Source organism: Tamandua tetradactyla, chromosome 12 (assembly GCF_023851605.1).
Source record: "Tamandua tetradactyla isolate mTamTet1 chromosome 12, mTamTet1.pri, whole genome shotgun sequence".
Taxonomy (NCBI): domain Eukaryota; kingdom Metazoa; phylum Chordata; class Mammalia; order Pilosa; family Myrmecophagidae; genus Tamandua; species Tamandua tetradactyla.
In genome coordinates, this window is record NC_135338.1 from 25,007,338 (window position 1) to 25,028,160 (window position 20,823).

The 20,823-nt window shown below is 50.0% G+C and overlaps 1 protein-coding gene across 20 annotated transcripts in view; it reads right to left on the minus strand.

The window, feature by feature from the left end:
• Window positions 1-2,399: 2,399 nt before the first annotated feature.
• Window positions 2,400-20,823, minus strand: part of TMEM229B (transmembrane protein 229B) — a 42,518-nt gene continuing 24,094 nt past the window's right edge. For 8 of the 20 annotated variants that reach the window (XM_077122782.1, XM_077122786.1, XM_077122792.1 and 5 more), the window contains one exon: window positions 2,400-2,989. In XM_077122782.1, coding sequence (XP_076978897.1) covers window positions 2,468-2,971 — 504 coding nt within the window. In that variant the 5' untranslated portion in view covers window positions 2,972-2,989 and the 3' untranslated portion in view covers window positions 2,400-2,467. Of the gene's footprint in view, window positions 2,993-12,847; window positions 12,962-12,990; window positions 13,030-20,823 lie in introns of those variants that run through there. The other 12 variants (XR_013160313.1, XR_013160317.1, XR_013160316.1 and 9 more) reach the window with 4 other exon arrangements.

The following is a 20,823-nucleotide window of genomic DNA, read 5'->3' on the forward strand; positions in this document are numbered from 1 at the left end:
CTTTGGCAGAGCTGGGGTTGCCTCACACTTTGAGTCCCTGGGTACTAAAAGATTGAGGCCCTGCAGATACCAAAAAATAATAATAAATAAAAAACAAACAAGCAAAAAAAAAAAAAAGCAAGAATTGAAGTGTGGGCTACCCCTGATGAGATCTGAACGTACAGATCCCGTGGTCAAGACGTGGGTGGGTGCCTCCCTCCGATGGGGGCTCAGTGCCCTGTGAGGGGCAGCAGGAGCAGTGGGGCCCCTAGATGAAGCAGAAACACGCTGCTCTGTATGCTTCCCGGCAGACAGGTTGGCGGCAGGACCTCGTGCACGTGGGACCTTCTAGGGTCCAGAGAGAAGCGATGCCAGGGAATGCCCACAGGGCTGCAGCTGGAGTGGCAAAACCCCTTGGGGCATCCAAAGTCTTGCTCCAGCTGAGAATCACGGAGGCCCTAAGCTGAGAGGCAGCAGCAAGTGGACCACCAGATTCAGTCACAGAAGGGTGGGGGAGAAGGTGGGTAGTGTGCTCTCGGGGCCCACATGGGGGCCTGGACGGGTGCTGGGGACCAGGAGATGGAGATAATATGGAGCAGGGGGAGGGATCCAGAGGGAACAGGGAAGCCAGACAATATTCTCTGAAATCTCCTCTCCCTATAGAAGGAAAGCAAGCTACCCCACCTTGTAACCCCTAAGGCCCTGGAAATGGGGCCACAATAAATTCAAAGGCCGGCCCCTACAGAATGGAGTTAATCCCTCGATTTGAGGAAAGAGAGGCTGGGAAACGCCCTTTATCCTGGCCTGGGCAGGATCAACTGCAGGAAACAGTCCTGCCCGAGTCAGGCTCTCCAGCCTTTCTCCCAACCCAGGCCACCACTCCCGTCCCTGGGCCTGTGCTGTCTGCAAGCTCTAGCCGCACAGCAATCAACAGGAGATTCTCTCCACAGGTGTATTATCATGTCATTAACTCTTTAATGATCTGTAAAAAGGGAAATATTAATTTCTACCTAAGAGACTCCTAGTGTGGTCAAGGGACCATGTAGCAGGGACAGACTGGGTTCTTGGGCGTGGCGGGGGGCAGAGCCGGAAGCGGGCTGGAGTAAGGGCTTCACCTGTCCACTGCCAGCAATGGACCTGTCACGAGGGAGGGGAGCGACCAAGATGGTGACGCCCGCAGTGTGGCAGGGCTAACACTGTTTGAGGAGTAAGCACAAAGGGGCAGCCTTGCTGGGAGGGAGTCGGGGAAAGGGGGCAGCCCCCGCGGTCTGGCTATAGGGCTGGAGATATGGCAGAATCAAAACTGATCCCTTCCCACTAAGGATGCTCTGAAGACTCTTCCAAGGTTGAAAGGCCCTCCCCCCACTTTCCTCCTCATTTAATGCTCCAGGGGTCTCCAATGCTGGGAACCTGCTCCTCCACCCCCTAGAAAGCTTGATTGTTCCTGACTGGTTTCCAAATAAACCAACCAGGGCAGAGAAGACGGGGAATGCTGCCTTTATCCCCGCCGCACAGATTTGCTTCTAGGCCCCCGTTATGAGTCTGCAGAACTTTCTGGGCCACGGTGGGGAGAGGGTGTGGAGAAGAGCATCAGGGGCAATGGCAGAGCCCACCAGACCCGGTGTGGGGAAGACACAGAGTGGGAAGTTCCCAGGCATCGCGCCAGCGGAACAGTGGAAGGGAGGCTGAGAGAGGAGGGCAGGGGAGGGGACTGTCTCAGGGTCTAACTCTGGCAGCTGCTGTGTTGGCTAGGGAGTTAGGGTGGGCCTGGGGGCGGGGTGGGAGGGTGACAGACAAGAACAGAAGGGCTGCTTGGTGATAAAGGCCTTGAACATAAGAGAGAAAAGGGGAAACGCCACCGAACACAACGGGGATTGAAACCTGCAAAAGCCCAAGGTTGGTGGGAATCCAGCACCAGCGGGAGGGCCCCAGAAGGCCAAAGGAGCAGTGTGGGGCCCTGGGGGAGGGGAGAGGAGCCAAGGGAATGCCTCCCAGCCCTTGCAGACCAGCACTGCCTCCCAGTTTCTCCTTAGGCCACACAGCTCAGCAGGCCCCGGGGGAGGTATTGGTTGCAAGCAAGCACCTGAATATTGCCTAATGGAACCAGCCAAAGCCCAGCTTAACCCAAGCCAGAGGGAGGTGGCCACCACCGCAGCCCAAAGCCTCTTCAGGCCTTGCCTCTCACCTTCTCCCCCATTCTCAACGTCCCTTAACCAGGACAGGGCCCGCTGCTTCCAAAGTCAACCATGTAGTCCAGTCGCTGCCCAGTCACAGGCCGCCATCCTTGGGCTGGGCCAAGATCCATGACCCTGCCCAGTGTCCCTCTGCTGCCTCCACCTCCCCTGCGGTGTAGGGCACCACGGCTGTGTGCGCTCCACCTGGCTGGGGCTGGAGGTGGGGCTTGGCTGTCCAGAGGGGGCTTGGCTGTCCAGAGGGGGCGTGGTCTTTGACCGTGGGCTCCTTGAGAGACTCCCGCCCCCCACCCCACTCAATCAGTCCTGACGTGGCCATTGGCCAGGGCGAGGGGGCCGCCGGGCTCCCCGGGCTCGGCGTTCTTGTCAAAGCGGAGGCGGAGGGTGTTGCGGATGATGAACTGCTCCATGATGAGCGCCCCGCAGAACCAGGGCACAGCGTACTCCAGGGTGATGAGGCCCATGAAGTCAAAGTCGAACTGGGAATAGTCCCAAGGGCAGGCGTTGAACTGGCGCAGGATGAGGCCGGTGGTGAACTCCCACAGGTAGGTCCAGAGCGTGTAGATGAGGCAGCGCACCAGCAGGGGGCAGCGTCCCCGCAGGCGCAGGTACATGCGCTCCACGATGAGGATGGAGGTGCCGTAGATGAAGAGGGCCCACACGCTCGTGACCCCCGGGAACTTCCAGTTAAAGTTCAACACGAACTCCCAGGCTGCTGTGAACATCACCTCGCAGAAGTAGCCGTGGATGGCGTACAGGTACCAGCGGGACAGCGCCGTCAGGGGCTCGGCAGAAGCCATGGCGCCTACCGGGGCTGGCTGCTGGGGACACAGAGGAGACAGATGATGGACCCAGGGACGCCCCATCGCTGCCTTCCCACCACCCGGCTCAGATCCCTGGTATAACTAGGCTGGAGAGGATTTCAAACTGGCCGTCTCTACCTTTTCCCCTTTTTCTCTGATTGCCAACCATCCTCTTTACCTTATTCCATGTTCGTGCTTTATTCTATAAATAAAGTATTTCATTTATACCTTAGCCAGGCAGGCATGAGGAATAAAAGGAAGATAACAGACAATCTCACTGGCTTCTTCTGAGCAGCTCAAACGTTACATGCCCTACAATAACTTTTTTGGATTATGCATAATCAGCTGAAGAGCTGGCTGGCCTAGGCCACGGGTCATTCCCAGCTTTGGGCTATTAGCTCATTCTTAGCCACTGGGGACCCCATCTCTTCCCCCACTTCTTCTCAAGTAGTTCCACCCCACTGTATTTCTGAGATCTTTGTAAGCAACATCTATCTTTAACTGTTACATTAAATGGGGTTTGTGCGTTTAGTTTTAATGTTGAGAAGAAATTAGTAGACTGGCAGATGAGAGAGCCCTCCCTTCTAATTCTTATTCCCTTCCCCCCCCTCAAAGTCTAGCTCCCATTGTACACCCCCAAAGAATAGCCTGGCCCACAGGCTCTGCTTTCTCCTAGCCCTCCACCGGGACTATCTGGACCACACATGTACCCCTTTATCAAATGCCACCCTCTTTACTATTTTGAGGGACATGCCTTCGTGGTGCAACTAGCCTATGAACTCCTTGAGGGCAGGGGTGCTTTATAATCTTCTGTTCTGAAGCCTTAGCATGAGGCCTCTACTGAGCAGGTATTCTATAAATGACACGTACTATTTAGGTAGAGGATGGGGTGAGAGTTCAGGGTTGTACCAAGAACAGGAAGTCAAGGCAGGAGGACATGATTCGCTAGCTGACAGCAAACATCTCTGCCAAGCCCCACAGAAGTTAACAAGCTGAAGTCTGCAGTGTGCCCACCTGTCTGAGCATCTCACCCTCACCAGACTGCTAAAATAGGCCTGGTCTGAACAATTCAACCTTGTGTATTGTTCTGTGGTCTTCCAAGCACTCACATTTCCATTGTGAGTGACTCACATGTGACTGGTTCTTACATAAATAAGATTCCCGTTAGAGGCAGATAGCATAACTCCAGTTTTTCAAATGAGGCTTATAAAGGGGAAATCACTTGCCCCCAACCCAGGGCTTATAAAATGGGAGAGCTGAGACTAGTACTCATATCCCTTAATTTCTACTTCAAAGCTCATTCTACTGCATAATATTGCCTATCTCCTGTACATACACACCTAATGTCACTCCCCTGCTCAAAACATTCAGTGGCTCCCCGTTTCTTCATGAAAAACTACGATATAACTGGTCTGCCATGCAAGATTTTTCATGGTCTCATGCCAATCTACTTTTTCATTTCCGCCTTACTGTCAATCAGCTTTTCCTGTCTGACCTTCATGCCTTCATTGCTCCTATTCGTTCTGTTTAGTATGACCTTCTCTCACCTCTACATGCACAAATCTAACTTACAGGCTATCTTCAGAACAAAATCTTTTTTCATCTCCCTAACCACAAGTCTTCTTTCCCTCCTCTGAATGTCCACAGCACTTACTCTGTTTCTCTTTGGTACAGATTATTTTCTGTTACATCATGTTTATCACTTTCAGTGTCTAGACAGGCCTCTTTTTTATATTTTTCTCCTATATATCCTACTTCTTTCTGGACTCCTCCACCTAAATATTACACAGGCACCTCAAAGTTTTTCCAAAATCAAACTCATTATCTTTTTTCCCAAAACTGTTTCTCTCCTCTGTCCCCATTCTGGTTAACAGCACCACCACACACCCAGTCGGAAGCCAGAGGCCCTGGTGTCATTCCTGCTTCCTGTACTATATCTCCATTCTAACAGGAGCTCCTAGAGAGTAAGGATCTTTGTCTGCCTGGTTCAGCACCGTATCCCAGTATCCCAGTGCCTGGAATAGTGCCCGGCACACAGTAAGCGTTCAATACAAGAATCAGGACATTTCCTTTTTTCTTTTTTTTGCATGGGCAGGGACTGGGAATTGAACCCGGGTCTCTGGCATGGCAGGTGAGAACTCTGCCTGCTGAGCCACTGTGGCATGCCCAAGACATTTCTTAATCAGATACCGATTGCTATATAACAAATCATCCCCAGATCCAGCAGCTTAAATCAATGTCATTTACTATGACAGCTCGCATGTCTGTAGGTTGGCTGGGGTCGGCAGATCTTGGTTGGCCTTGATCAGGGAACTGCAGGTCATCTGTAGATTTTGGTCTACGCTTGATTGGCAGTTTGGCTCTGCTTCAACTGTCCCTCATCTTTTTCCTGGGACCACTGGACTAGCCCATGCTCATTCTTCCTGGCAAGGCAGAGGCACGAGAATGAGCAAGCCCAACTGCACATGAGCTTTTTTATGACCCTGGTTAAGCCACACCCACTAGCATCCTGGTGGCCAAAACAAGTCACATGGCAAAGCACCTAACTGACCCTATCCTTTCTATCTCTTAAATATCTTTGAAATTCATTTCTTCTTCAGTCCTCTCTTCCCATTACTACTGTGCTGGTTCAAGCCCTTATCATCTCTCTCCTGGATAAGTTTCCTAGCAGGTCTCCCTGCCTTGCCCAGCCCTACCCCGATCAATTAATTCATCATACTACAAAAGAGCATGCAGAAAGAGCTGTCATTTAAAAAAGCAAATCTGATGCCTTTCCCCACTTAGAAACCTTTAGTACACCTACCACATCTGCAGAGTAGAACCTCTGGGGATGGCCGGCAAAGCCCTTCACGACCCACTTTCCCCTCAGATCCTATCTCCTAGAGCTTTACTTTGCTGCTTTTGCTTCCTGGCATACCCTTCCCAGCTGCTACCACTCTCCTCTGAACCCACAATGCTCCTTCAAGATCCAGCTCATGCCTCCTCCTCTAAGAAGACATCCCAGAACACCCCCAAATCCAGAGCCTTCTGCCATCTTGTCCCTTATTCACTCCTATCTGATGACAGCACTCTGCTTTGCCATGATTCATCTGAAGACCTACACTAATAGCCATTTGATGAATGCTTATTTAATACAATAAGAGAAAAAAAGGAGCATTCAAAACTGAGTATATAATATGATTTTGATTTTGCAAGCATGTACATATATGCAAATATATAGAAATAAGCAATAATCATCTCTGGATGGTGATGTCATGAGTGACGTTTGTTTCTTTCTTTATACTTTTCAGTATATATCTTTTCTCACAAACATGTATAACAATTTTATCTTTAAAAAGTTTGTTGAATGAATATGTATTGATCACCTTTTTACCTTGTGTATAGAAGACGCTCAATAAGGAAACGTGAAGTCATGTAAAATTAATGCAGCTTCCTCCCTTCTGAGTCATTCCCAACAATAAGTCAAATCTCACAGGTTCTAATATGGTTTGTTGGTTAAATTTAGGGGCTCTACCTCTTTTGTTGCTCAGATGTGGCCTCTCCCTCCAGCCAATATGACGAGCAGTCTCACCACCCTCCCCCTCTCTGCGTGGGACATGACTCCCAGGGGTGTGGACCTTCCTGGCATCGTGGGACAGAGATCCTGGAATGAGCTGAACTCAGCATCAAGGGACTGAGAAAATCCCTAGAATGAGCTGAGAATTAACATCAAGGGATTGAGAAAACCTTCTTGAGCAAAAGGGGGAAGAGTGAAATGAGACAAAGTGTCAATGGCTGAGAGATTCCAAACAGAGTCGAGAGGTTATCCTGGAGGTTATTCTTATGCGTTAAGTAGATATCACCTTGTTATCCAAGATGTAATGGAGAGGCTGGAGGGAACTGCCTGAAAATGTAGAGCTGTGTTCGAGTAGCCATGCTTCTTGATGATGATTGAACAATGATATAGCTGTCACAATGAGACTCTGTGAATGTGAAAACCTTGTGTCTGATGCTCCTTTTATCTACCATATCAACAAAAGAGTAGAACATATGGAATAAAAATAAATAATAGGGGAAACAAACATTAAAATAAATTTAGTTTGAAGTGCTAGTGGTAAATGAAAGTGAGGGGTAAGGGGTATGGTATATATAACTTTTTTTTCTCTGTTATCATTTTATTTCTTTTTCTGTTGTCTTTTTATTTTTTTCTAAATTGATGCAAATGTTCTAAGAAATGATGAATATGCAGCTATGTGATGATATTAAGAATTACTGATTATATATGTAGAATGGAATGATATCTTATTGTTTTGTCTGTTTGTTGTTAATTTTTTTAATTAATAAGAAAAAAAATAAATAATAGGGTGAACAAAAAATTGAGGGGCTTTAGACACTATGTGGGTTTGAGTCCTGGCTGCTACTCTTCACCTGTGGGATCTAGGGCAAGTTAGCTAACCTTTCTGTGTCTCGGCTTCCTTATACGGCAGTGAGGATAGTAAGAGAAACTGCCTCAGAGGGTTGTTGTGAGATGAATCAATAAGTATATATATATATAAAAGCTACTTAGAATACAGAAGTGCTCAAGAAATGGTAGCAATTGTTTTGGCATGGAGCAAGGCTTCCTGGATAGCTCCTCCCATTTTTAGTGCCACCTCCTACCCAAGGAAGGTTCATCTACCCTGCCCTAGTGAACTGCGGAGAAGCCCTTCCTGCCAAGCAGGTTAGGTTTTCACCCGCCTAGAATAGCAATCCAGATTACCAGGAAGCCCTGTGAAAACAATAATCCCCCCTACAGCCTGTGGGAGAAATGAAACTCAGCCATGAAGAGTGAACGTGAGCTTCCAAAACTTCCGCGTGGTTAAGGGAAGTTTTATTAAATGGGAGTGGTCTTAGAACCAGTTCTCTGAGGACGAGGCTTGAAGAGAAGGGTGGGATGAAAGGGTAGGAGCATTTCTGGCACAGCCTCTCCCACCCTCATTTTATCCTGAACCCCCAACAGGTTCGTAACCCACCGAGGAAAGGGGGGAACCCACCCAGGCACCAGCCCCATCTGCACCTTCACCCTCAGCTTCTCCCAATCCACAGAATCTGAGGGAAGGAGCTTCCCGTCCAGAGGTACTGATTTGCAGCAGCCTGACTTCTGGAGTGGATTTCATCACTCAGGTCAGATCCCTACCTTGCTGCTCATTTAAACATCCCACTTGACTTGCTTCTGATCTCCTCTTTCTGGGGTGGCCATAAATGGCTTCCCAGATGATAAGAACTCAGAGGCCCCAGTCCCTTGGAGCAGGTCACTTGGAAGAGCTGGAGCCCAAAACTCTATGAGCAAAAGAGATTAAAGGAGTAGCTCTCAAAGGTAGAGAAGAGCCTATGACAAAAGAGGAAAAGCTACTGAAGAGAAGAGGGATGGGTGGAGAGAGAGAACAGATCCCCTTTCTGAGCAGCAGGATGAACTCTGGGAGGTGGAGGGGAAGCATACCTGGACAAGGTCAGACCGTGCCTGAGGGGCTGCACCAGGAGGACAGGGCTGGTCCAGGCAAGTTGAATAGAAAAACTGAAAGGCCTGGCTGGGGGAAGAGGGTGGGGATGACAAAGGGGAAAGGAATAGTCATCAGCTGGAATGAAGCTCAGCTTCGATGGGAGAGACGCTAAGATTAGAGGCAGAACATTGGCTCGGATGGATTTTTAGAACTCCATTCTCCAAACCCATTTCTAATCATGATAGGAGCCGTGTTTAAACTTAAGAGCTAGAACCAGCTCACCCACCCTCTTCTGGGTCTGAAAGAATCCCGTTCCTTGCCCTGGCCTTCCCCAATCTGGCCCCCTCAACCCCAGATCCCTTCTGGTTCCTCCGTGCTCAGCCCTGGAATCCGGGTCCCAGGAAGGCCTGCACCAGGAAGAACCAGCAGCCGCCAGACACTGACGTCTTTCTCCTGGTGACAAACACAACCATCCTGAGGACAGTGACACAAAGAGGAGACAACCCAGGAAAGAAAACTCAGGGTAGGGTAAAGAGAACGAGCGCGCAGGCAAGACTGAAAGCAGAAGAACAGGGTCTGGAGAGTGGGTGGCTTCACATGCAGGATTTGGGATTACAACATTCAATTGCAAGAACCCTCAGCTTTGATGAAAGAGCCTAGGAGCACATGAGTCTCGGCAGAAGGCCAGCGCTCAAGGTGTCCTGCCAGGGCAGAACTGTTGCTCTATAGGGGACAGGTGGTGGGGAGAGGGCAGCTGCGTTTCAGAGCCTTCCTTCCCCAGGGGTCTCTATCTCACTTGATGCTCTCCAAGTCCACAGAGCTCCTCCCTCAGCATGGCAAAAGGCAGAGGGAGCCATTGAGAGGATAAAGAGATGATCATAAAAGTCCAAGACCAGCTGGAGGTAAAATCAGATGCAATGATTGCCCTTGGTTTTGTCAAAAACTCCCATCTTGTTTCAGGAAAGGGTGTTAAAACATAAGGACTCTGGAAATTTTTGTCCAAACTGATGAACATCTTGCTAGAAACTTGGGATTCCCCTTCCATGCAGCCAGGCTGGACAGGCAATGCTTTTTTATCCCATTCACCTCCATGTTTTATTCCTCACCCCCAGCCACTAAAATCACTACAGTTCCATGCCCTGGGAAGACACACAGCCCTTCTAGGAGGAGGCCCCTGAGGACAAGGCAGTGAAGACTTTCAAAGTCCCCTGCTGGGCTCTGTGCTGGAAGGGAGTGAAGGCAACAGTGGAAGGGCAGTTGCTCTTACATCTCGGTGCAAAACGCAAGGTCTGAAACCATCCTGAGCATCCCTGTGGTCATTAAAGTAGGGAGAAGAAAACATGGGCTTGTTTCAGGGTCAGAAAGGAAGCAGGTGGAGGGAAACATCTGTGCCATAGAGTCCCACCCCCATTTGCTGTGGCATCCCCCAGAAAAACCCCCTGGAATCAGTGATGCTGCCAACCCTGATAGAGTCTTCCCTCTACCTCCCAAGTCACAGTAATAATAACCAGGCACTTTTCTCAGTACTTTACGTGAATTAATTCAGATAACACTCACAACCAACTTAGAAGGATATACTATGATTATTGGGCCCATTTTATGGCTGGGCAAAGAGAGGCAGAGAGAGGCTAAATAATTAACCTAAGTTCTTATTGCTAAAAAAATAAAAGACAATGCTGGGATTCAAACCTGGCAGTTCCGGCTCCAGAACCTTTACTTCTCCTAACCAGCACACTACAGTGCCCCTGTGTTTTCTGAGTTTCTGCTTCCAGGTGGAGAGGGACATGAGTTTCCAGGTGGACGATTAGAACTGGGTGTCAGAGCTACTGAAGCTTCCCAGCCTATCCCCCAGGCCAAGCTTAGGCAGGATCCTCATGAAAGTCCTCCAGGGTCAGAGCTGACCCTTAAGGGGGCATTGCAGCAGCTGCCCCACCTGGCCTCAATGTACCATTCTAAGGCCTCCCCCTCCAGGACACATTTTACCCAGAGCCTTCCTGACTCCCAGCCCCCCTCCCAGGCTGCTGGGGATCTCAGATGCCCCAGCCCTGCCATGGAAATGCCAGCTTAGAGCCGTGCCCAGCGTGCCAGCATAGCATAGCAGCAGCAGCCAGAGTTCAGCAGCAATCATTCCCTGGCCAGCAGCAGGTGGGGGAGGATTTTGAGGGGTCTCAGACATTAGGCAAAGCCCAGCTGGGCCAGTGGGTTTGGAGAATGGAATCAGTCCTGGAACAGAGGGCCACCAAGGCACAGGAAGCAAAGGCACCCTGGAGGTGCAGCCTGAAGCCTGGGATTCCTGGAGGTGCAGCCCACAGCCTGGGCTTCCTGTACAAAAACTAGAAAGTTCTCCATTGAGGACCCAGGTCAGTTGCCACCTCTCAGAGACTTTCTCTGATCCCACAATCCAAAAGAGCCTCCCATGCATTCACATAATCCCATTTTATTTTCTTCATAGCACTTATCACTATCTGACATTTTACTACATATTCATTGACTGGTAATAACACCTAAGAAGAAGGAAGGGAAGGAAGGGCGGGTGCAAAGAGGCCTGGGCCCTCAGACACGGAAGAGAACGGGTAGAAGCAGCTAGCTGCCTCAGCCTTCCTCCTCAACTCTTTCTTGGGAAGTATTGCCTTTTTATATTTTTAATTTTAGCATTTAAAAATATATATTTTTCTGATTACAAAAAGTAACAGTTGCCCACAGCTGAAATTTAAACATTACAGAAAGAGGTGATTTAGAAAGCAAAAGTCCCCATAATCCCGTATTTTGGAGCAAATCACCATTAATGGTGTATTGTATATTTATCCAGATTACATTTAATTTTAGAAGGAGCAAATCCATGTATCATGGAAAGAAAAAGTGTTTGTAACTCCACCAGACCAACAACTATTATCTTTTCCCCCCTTGTAATCTTTTCTCCTACGGCTACTTTGCAAGTTGTCTTAACGTACTTATTCTGTAACCTGACATTTTCACTTATTATATTCACGGCCATTTTCCAAATGCTCATTATCTTAATGGCTGTGTAATATTCCATTGAGTAAAAAACTCTAATTTACTTAACCTAGATATTCAACAAAGGAAGAATAATTGTTTCCCATTTTGCTCTTACACATGACACAACTAGAAACATCTTCTATGCCTGCAACAAAAGAATTGAGCCTTTTTCTTCTTTGAGACTATTTCCTAATGAACAATCTCCTAGTGACTAATTCTAGAAGTGGAGCACTGGATCAAAGGTAACAACTGTTTTATGGCTGATGTATACTACTCGGGGGAGCTTGGTGTGATGTGGGGAAGAGGTGTCCTGCATGAGTCACCACATTCCTGCGTGGCCTCCAAGGACATCTCTCCATCCCCTGCTCCAGCCCCACCGTCCAGGCTCGCTCGTACCACCCAGGCCACTCAAGAATGCACTTACTGAAAGACCCTCCAATGACAAGTGATTTTGCAAGCTCAGGCTGAGTGGAAAACAGAGTCTGGCTGATAGTTTTAGACCCTCAACTAGAAGAGGAGTCGAGAGCTCCCTAAAGCTGAGAACTACTTGGCTCCCATGTGTCCCCTCCCTGCAAACTCCTGTGTGGGGTCTAAGGCCCAGGACTCCTATTGGGGTGGTCCAGTTGGGGCTGCAAAAGCCCCAGACCCTCCCGCCCTGCCTTCCAGGAGAAACCCCTTCCTGCTGATTCCTAATCCCAAAGCTGGACTGTCTGCCCCTGTGCAGACATAAAAACCCTCAGGTCCGACAGGCCTCTGGGGCTTGGGAAAGCAGCCAACAGTCATTTTTTAATAAAGCATCATCAAGGAAACACTGGAGGCTGAGGCTGGCGGGAAAGGCCATGTGAGGACAGGAGAGTTTCCCACCACCAAGGCCTCTCGCCGTCACCCCTGAGGAGACACTGCTGAAATGCGGTGAAAGCAGCAGAGGACGTGCTCCTCCCGGGCCCCTGATGGCCATTTTCCCGGTAGCTGAGGCTCTGCCCTGTGACCCGGGTGCTCCACCCAAGGCATTCTGGGCTAGCACCACCACCGGAACCCCTCATGGGGTCTGGGCAGAGTCCAGAATCCCCATGAGGTACATCGCACTACAGGGATGTAAAGCTGAGGCCCAAGGTATTTGTGAGCCTACAGATAAGAAATGGGATGATGTCATCTCTTATATGTCGGGTATCTCACTTCACTCGTGTCAGCCAGCCCGGGGCCAGCCCTGTCCTGGGAGGTCGTGTTGGCTGTAACGTGGTTCCAACATGCGACATGGCCTAAGATTACTGGACACCCCCCTCCAACCCAGGACTGTCCCCACGTGCCCTATGGACTGGAAGCAGGCTCAGAACTAGAGCCTCCAGACTCGTGTCCACGCTGGCCACAGGGTAGGCAAGAGGGGCCAGTGATCCCCTGGTGACGTGACCATACTCACTTATCACACCCTTGAGTGAACGGCTCAGAAAAGACATCAGGATCACTGTCCAGGAGTGTCCTGGGTTAACCTTTGTTGTGGTGCTAGACTGGGCCTCTGTGTCATTCTTAACAGCGTGGGCAAACATCAGCCCCGGGGCTCAGCTGATCCTCGGCAGGTGGGCCGGCAGCTTCCATGCGTCCCTGGGAATAAAAGAGGAAGCCTTCGTGACCCTAAACTGCCCCCAGCTCAGAGCCATCAGGCCCACAGGAGAGACAGAACCAAGAAAAACCCAGCCAGGTCCCAGGCTCAGCACTCCACATGCATCCCCCAGGCCACCCAGGACGCTTTTCCTGCCCCTTCCTGTCCGCTGTCCTGTTTGCGGTCTGGTTAACCCAGTGGTGATGGGTCCTGGGTGTTTCACAAGGAGGGGTCTTGGGCCACAAATGAACTTGTGCACACTTGTAAATCTGAGAGGGTATTATTTCCAAATCCAGCACCATTCTCAAAGTGCACCCTCACTGTTACCCTACAGTGTGTACATCTGTGATCAAGGGCAGCCAAGAATCTTGTGGACAAGAGAGAACACATGACATCTGATTTACCCTTTGGGGAGTCAAGCGCAACCACATACAGCAAAGCAAAGCATGCAAACAAGATGCGTGCTAGAACCCTCCACCCCCATCCCACCAGCCTAATACTTACTCATTTTATTTTCTGATTTCTATAAATATTGTTGAGGTCCTTCCCATTAACACGGCTGACTGACTACAAGCTGATACAAGTCTTACTTTGCCCTTTGCCACCTACATATTTTTCCTAATATCTGTAAGACTTTACCATCTGATGGGAATCCCAACATTTTTTGTTTGTTTTCAATGAAGGTGCTGAAGCCTCCCCGCAAAGCCCTTGGATATAGCACCTTGCACATGGGCAAAGACAGAGCTCAGGGCTCTGTAGAAGGACAGACGAATTACCCCCAAACTGAGGGCAGTGTGTGGCTGGGGGTGGGGCTTTGCAACTCAGCTCCACGCCCAGCCGGTCCAGTCGGGTGGAAGGCAGAGTCACACCTGTGCTAATGTATACTGCCACCGCCTCGCCCTGCCCCGGGTGCTCTGAGCAGGGGTGACTCGGGCTATTGGTCCCTAAGGCTGACAGCTAGTGAGGCAGCAGGGGGGGTGCCCAGGAGAGGTGAAAAGGCCGGGTTGGGGGAGCCAAACCTTGTGAGAGGTAGGGGGTGCCATGGCTCTGTGAGTTGGGTGCCCGTCCCAGGGTCTCCTCAGGGCCTCTGCCCTGGAAGGAGTAAAGGGCGGAGGGTGTGCGGTGCAGTGAGCCCCTCTGCAGCTCCTCCACAAACAGGAACCACGCCCCCACCCCGCCCTGCAACCTGTCCATCCTCCTCGCATCTCCACACTGCCCGCCCCACCGGGATCAGGGGATAGCCCTGCCTCGGTCCCGCAGCCTGGTGATATACAGGGGACACTCTAGTATGTACCCATCAGCTGGAGGAAAGGGCCTTAACGGGGCCTGCCTGGCGCCACCCACCAGCAGCAGCAGCAGCAGCCGCAGCACCATCATGACCCAGGGCCAAGGAGGTGAACTCTCACCCACGGGTGCTTCCTCTTGCCTGGGCCCTAAGCAGGCCATTTCAATAGCACCAGTCAAAACCAAAACAGAAACAGAACTCAAAGACCACATCCTGCCAGCACGGCCCGCCGGTGGCTGCAGTTGGCCTCGGAAGCCCATTGGAGACTGAAGCGCCATCCTAGCAGACAAAGCCGCAGCATCAGCACAGGACCTCTCCTGGGCAGGCCTCTCCTGGACACGGCCGCTTCCCCCAACGACAGCCCACATCCACCTCTGCCTCCAAGGACAAGCCTTCTCAGACATGCGCCAGCTCCCAAGAGCAGGTCGTCGGAACAGGAAACACGAGGCTCCTTTGCAGACTTTGCAGACCCGAAACGGGACAGAAGTTCTAGGGGCAGATGAGCGTGTGAGGAACCCTAATAACAAGTAGCATGTGGAAAGGACTGACACTTTATCAGGTATATCCTCTCTCATGCTTCTCCCAGCAATCTTGAGAGGTGGACGGCAGGACTTATCATCCCTGTTTTAGAGATAAACACTGGGGCTCAGGGCGTTAAGAGATTGGGTCAAATCTGCACAGATTCCAATTCTGGTCGCCCAGGTCACCACTCCCCGGCAGCACGCCTCCGCACTGCTGCTAATCTCCTTCTTAAGACCCACGTCCGCCTGCACATGTCTTCCCCTCAAAGTAATCTACTTAGTCCATTATGTAAACTGCTTATTTTGTAAACATAGAGCTGTTTGTCCAGCTAGCTTCTCTGTCACCATGCCTGGCATGCTCCTGGGAGCCACGGAACAGGTGCAGTTTCAAGCCTCATCCTCTAACCGAAAAGCACTTCCTTCCCCTTCCCTCCTCTGCAGCCCACCCACTCCCACTCCTCCTCCTGGACCCTCACTCCTCTGTGACATCTTCCCAGTGGGTCCATGACAGATGGTCCCACAGGACTCGGAACATCCTTCTACTCGAACACGTGGTCCCATGTTAAAATTATTTCTTATGTGTCTGTGGCGGTTCCTCCCACCACACTATGACTTCGTTGAGGCCATGGGATTTCTGAGGACATGGATGGACAAGGGGGAGAACGGTCCAGTTAAATTCTTGGGTGACTGCACCATCCACTGTTGTTAACCCAAAACAATAAAGTTTGGAATTCTCTAATTTTTAGGCCACCATCCAGGAAAGGCTCTCCCACAAAGCACCATAAATGTTGGTTTACCATGGTCAGCGATTTCCCTATAGATGAGAGAAGAAAGGAGAGCACTCTCTATCCTTCTCCCACCTCCAAGAGCCATCATGTGGACTGAGAGGTGGAAATGTGAATGAACGATTGGGTGGTTTGAGTCTGGATGCTACAGAAGACATGTCCAATATTACGCGGGGAGGACTGGGACAGGGATGCAGCATCCCAGCATCCCTGACGCACAGCAGGCAAGGGGCCAACTTTGGGTTCAGGTCAGAGAAGAGCTATTCTGTTATTTCTACAATGTGTTTGCACTTTCAAAAGGCACATCCAGTTTCATGCACGTAGGATTCATTTTCCAAAGAGGTTGAGCCAGCAACTGCTTGGCAAGAAATTCCCTCTGCATCATTCTCTCTCCTCTCCTATACCTCTTTAGAGTAAGCTTGGCTTGCAGTATTGAGTCTCGACATCTCTGTCCAAAACCTAAAAACCAAATCTCCTCAGCCCTCCATTTCCATGGCTCCAAAACCTAAGGCTGGAGTCAGGAAGGGTACAGGCAATTATTCGCCTTTTCTCTTCCTCTCTTCTCTTCCTTAACTCTCCCCAGATCAGTTCTGCCCCTGGTGTCCACAAAATAGAGAGAAGATGCTCCAAAGACTCACTGGGGGACTCCCTCATTACTCAAAGTTCCCCAGTTTTCTTCCCATATGACCCAGAACAAACTGCCTTTGCTTATCCTGTAGTAAGACCAGCTCTGAACACAAGTGGACTTGGTCACTTCCCAAATCAAAGCGCTGCTATGTTCGGCTATAAGTGCAATCCACACTTTCCCAGCTGAGAGGCTGTGTCTGGTTAGCTCCCCTGAGAAGCAAGGAGGAAGCCCTGCCTGGAGAGGCCTAACACAGGTAAGATGGGCAGAGGCGAGGGTAGAGATGGAAAACAGGATGCTGCTGCTCCACTTACATGGCCTTGTCATTCAGCTCTGTGCCAGCCTCACCCTGGACTTAGAATCTGGATTGTCCTACCTGCAGGACATCTCGCCACCCCTTTTTCTCCTTCACCTGGAGGTTACCTTGCCCTGTCATCTTTCTCTCCAACCTTCCTCCTGCCCATCTAGCCCACTCTACCTTGTACATCCTTCCCAACATCCCACTCTGAACAGCCCCTTCTCCTCGGAGGGTGGTCTGTCACCCCGTGCCCCCTTCCTCTCCCTCCCATCCCAACCCCTGGCACTGAGTTGCTGCTGCTTGCGGTCTGAAAGGCTAGACAGCTGCTAGGCTCCCTAATTAGCTGCCTGGCTGCCATCCCAGAGCGAGGCATGTGTTACTGTAAAGAACTGCCTCCCCCCGTCCCCATCAATAATCCCCGATGCAGAGCCCATCAGACCGCAGCCGAGGGGCCATGGAATCCTCATCATGTGACACCAGTGAGTCTCCTCCCGTCAGCTGGAAATGGGCAGGAATGGCCTCAGAGCCTCATCAACAGGGTGACTAGGAATTCATTCAGTTTTCCCCATGGTTGCCCATGTCCTTCGCGTGACCCATGGGTTACCCCACCTCACCACACCTTCAGGAGCAACAGGGACACCTCCCCTTAGTGGCTGCACCAATCGGAGCAGAAAAAAGCCCAGTGGGTCTTTCAGAGGACGAGCCTGGAACGCCTCAACAGCCTGACCCCGAGGCCCTGCTTTCCGCAGCCTTCGGCAGTCAAACCGCTCCAGGGAGCCAAGAAGTCCTGTACTAGCTGGCCTGTTTATGTGAGAGGTTGTATTCCAGCAGATAGTGAGTATCCACTGAAGGCCAGACACCGTACGAGGTGCAAACGAGTCACTGCTCCTGCCCCCACAGAGCTCACAGGCTGGTGGGGGAGACAGACAATAAGTAAGCAAGCCAACACACTCCAATTTCTGATATTGTGCCATGAAGGGAAGGCATGATGGAGGATGGGAAGAAACCAGGCTCTGGAGAGTGAGTCTTCTCTAGAGAGGTAGCATGAGAAGAAGCCACGCAAATCGCTTTGGGAAAGGCATTCCAGGCAAAAGCAACAGTATGTGAAAATGCATTAAGCTTATTGGAGTAGAAACAAACTTAAGTTTGCGAAACAGCAAGCCAGAGTAGCCGGACTCAAGATGGGTGGGACGCAGATGATGCCCTGCCCAGGGCGGTGAACACAGGATCCAGGCCTGGCCAATCGCAGCCTGGCATTCCCCGGACTCAGTGATTGGTTCACAGGTGGGCGCATGCTCCAATCAGAGTCAATCCTGGGACTTTGGTTATAGCGACCAGAAACGAGGTGCTCTCTTCTCACAGGACTTGAAGCTGCAGGGATGTAAGCCTGCGCTGATAGGCTGAGAAGGGAAGTAGTCTGAAAGAGAGAGATGCCAGGTCCCAGTAGCATCTATTGACCCCTGGATCGAGCTGTAAGGGACATTCCTTGGAAAATCCCCTTAATGGGGCTTGAAGGCCCCTGACACTGCCAAGAAATGCATTTTCCCTCTAAGGGGAAGCAAATGGCATTCATGCCCTGGAACTGCTGGCTGCTATTTTCAATCAAGGTACTGCCAACCTACTTCCATAAAGAGATCACACACACCTGCAGTGAGGAAGGAACACATGCAGTACGTTTTGTCTAGGAATCCTGCTTGCTTGTTCCTTTAATGAGTGTCTCTATAATTAGAATAGGGAGAGATGTGTCCCTTTGCACCCCAAACAAGTCCAGGAAAGTGATAATTGGATATTACCACAGAGCCCAGGTTTCTGTCCCAGGGAGAGTAATTAAAGTTCAGGCACCACCCCCCCCCCCTTATAAAAGGCACCCAGTAGCCCCTACAGTGACAGGTCAGCCAGGGCAAAGCCCCCAGGTGCCGAGTGAACGTGGTGAGTCAGCTGACGACCCCTCCCCTACAGGAAGGTCTAAAAACTGGGCGAGTCCTAGTCAGCTGTTGTTTGGCACTGCGTTTGTTAATGAATGAAGAGAAAGTGAAATCCTTTGACTGACAGCCTGGAATTTCCATCTGCCTGGGAACAAAAGAATGTGAGAAATTTTATCTTATCCCAGTATATTATCTCTAAACAAGCCTTTTCAGTTTCATGAGCAAGTAATAATCTCATTTTGCTCATTTGTTGGGTTTTCTGTCACGTGCATATCAGAAAAGCCTGAGTGACACAGGTGATCACCCCCCACCGGGAACACACCTGGGCGGCACCAGAGTCACACACCTGAGCATCTCCTGCCCACCTCTGTTGCTGTAAAAACCAATGGCTCTGCCCTTTGCAGGAAAGAAAGAGAAGAACTGAGAATAAAAATGGTGAGATGCCTAGCAAGGTGGATCAAGCACAGCAGGATGGCTGTAGCCCCAGGGCACCAAATCGCCCTTCTAGTTACCGCCAGACTTTGTCCTTTCCCTCTGACAGGTACAGGGAATGAATGGCAAGGGATGACTGGCCTGAACCTTGTCAACAAGCAAATAACCTTGATTATCTTTTGCAAACAGGATGCATGAGGACAGAGGCCCGGAGACAAGGCACAAGACAAACCAAGGACTATTGTTAATAGTACAATGATAAAATGTGCTACCATCAATTGTAACACAAGTTCCACACTAACATAAGGGGTTAATAATAGGGTGGCAGAGGGGAACCCTGTATGTTATGCATGGTTTTTATGTAAACCTACAACAACTCTAATTTTAAAAAATAATTAATAATAAAAAAGAACAGGTAGTGCTCAAATAGATTATTTTTTTCTAAAAACTCCAGAACTTATGCTACCCAATTTGAATGCCACCAGCCACATGTGGCTATTTAAATTTAAAACTAAAAATGAATCAAATTAAAACTTTAGGGCGGTGCAATGGTGGCTCAGTGGCAGAATTCTTGCCTGCCATGCTGGAGACCTGGGTTCGATTCCCGGTGCCTGCCCATGAAAAAAAAAAATTAGTCCCTCAGTTGCCCTAGGTACATTTTAAGTGCTCGACAGCTACAGGTGGCTAGTGTACACAATTCTGAACAGTGCAAATCATCACAGAAAGTTCTATCGGATAGCACCACTCTAGAACTTATCAAGGAGTGACCAGAAGGCTACCAAGTACAGACTACTCTACTGGAAGTACAGCACTGAGCTCTCCTTCCATGCTCTTGCAAATGCTTTCTGAACAGATACCTCTGCTCTCCTCTCTCCCTCAGGCTCAAGGCTGCCACTGTGAAATATGGAGAATCTTAATCTTTCTTCCATGAAAGGCACTACTGACTTTCTGAAGAGTGACTTAGATCCAAGAGGCCAGGAGAGGTCCCTGGCTATTGGGGAATGAGGCCAGCCCTTGAGTCTCTAGCTATAACTTAGATTAGCAGTGCTGCTTAGAATGTCTACAAACTCTAAACCATTTATTGAGCACGTTCTATGTGCCAAGCAGCTTTCACATGGGTTGTCTCCTCCTCAAGCCCATGAGGCAGGCATTAACCCCAGTTTACTCAGGACACAAGTGAAGTTCAAAGAGGTTAAGCACCTTGCCTAAGACCACATCTAGGAAATGAGGGGGTCAAGGTCTTACCAGTGCTTCATTTCCCTTACACCACTCACGAGATGGGGACATGAGTACAGGAACGAAGGACACTTGATTTAAGCAATGGGCCACTTACAGTTGAAAATAGCTTTTTATGGCAGAGACTCTCATGTGAGTCACCCCTTAGAACCTACTCAAATCCACCAAGTGACCTGAGGAGGCCGCCTTCCCAGAACCTGCTCAGCAAGGCCCAGTGCTTGAAAGATACCACGTCAGAATCACATGAAGGCCATGGCACAGAAGATAAACCTGGTAAGGTGGTTGGAGTCAGAATGCAGACATGTGGCAGTTTTTTCTGGCAAAGAGGGAGAGGCCAATGGTCAAAATTTTGTTTTAGAAAACTATCTGGCTCTTGAGTTTTTTATTTTTGCATCCCCATGACTTGGATAATACTTAGCATACAGCAGGGACTCAATACCCATTTATTTAATGGGGAAAAGGCAGGGTACCGGTCTTCCAAGAGTGAAGGTCCCAGCCTGGAGGACCCTGAAGGGGCAGTTGAACTGGGGAGAAGACTGCAGAATGAGAGTGGTTTGGAGGAGCTGCGGCATTTGCCCTCTGCTCAGAACTGACCCAACCTGGTCTGTCCTTTTATTTCAAGCAATGGCCAAGAGGAGAGGCCGCGTGAACTTGGCTGGGCACTGACCCCAGCCACCCAAGCCACCTGC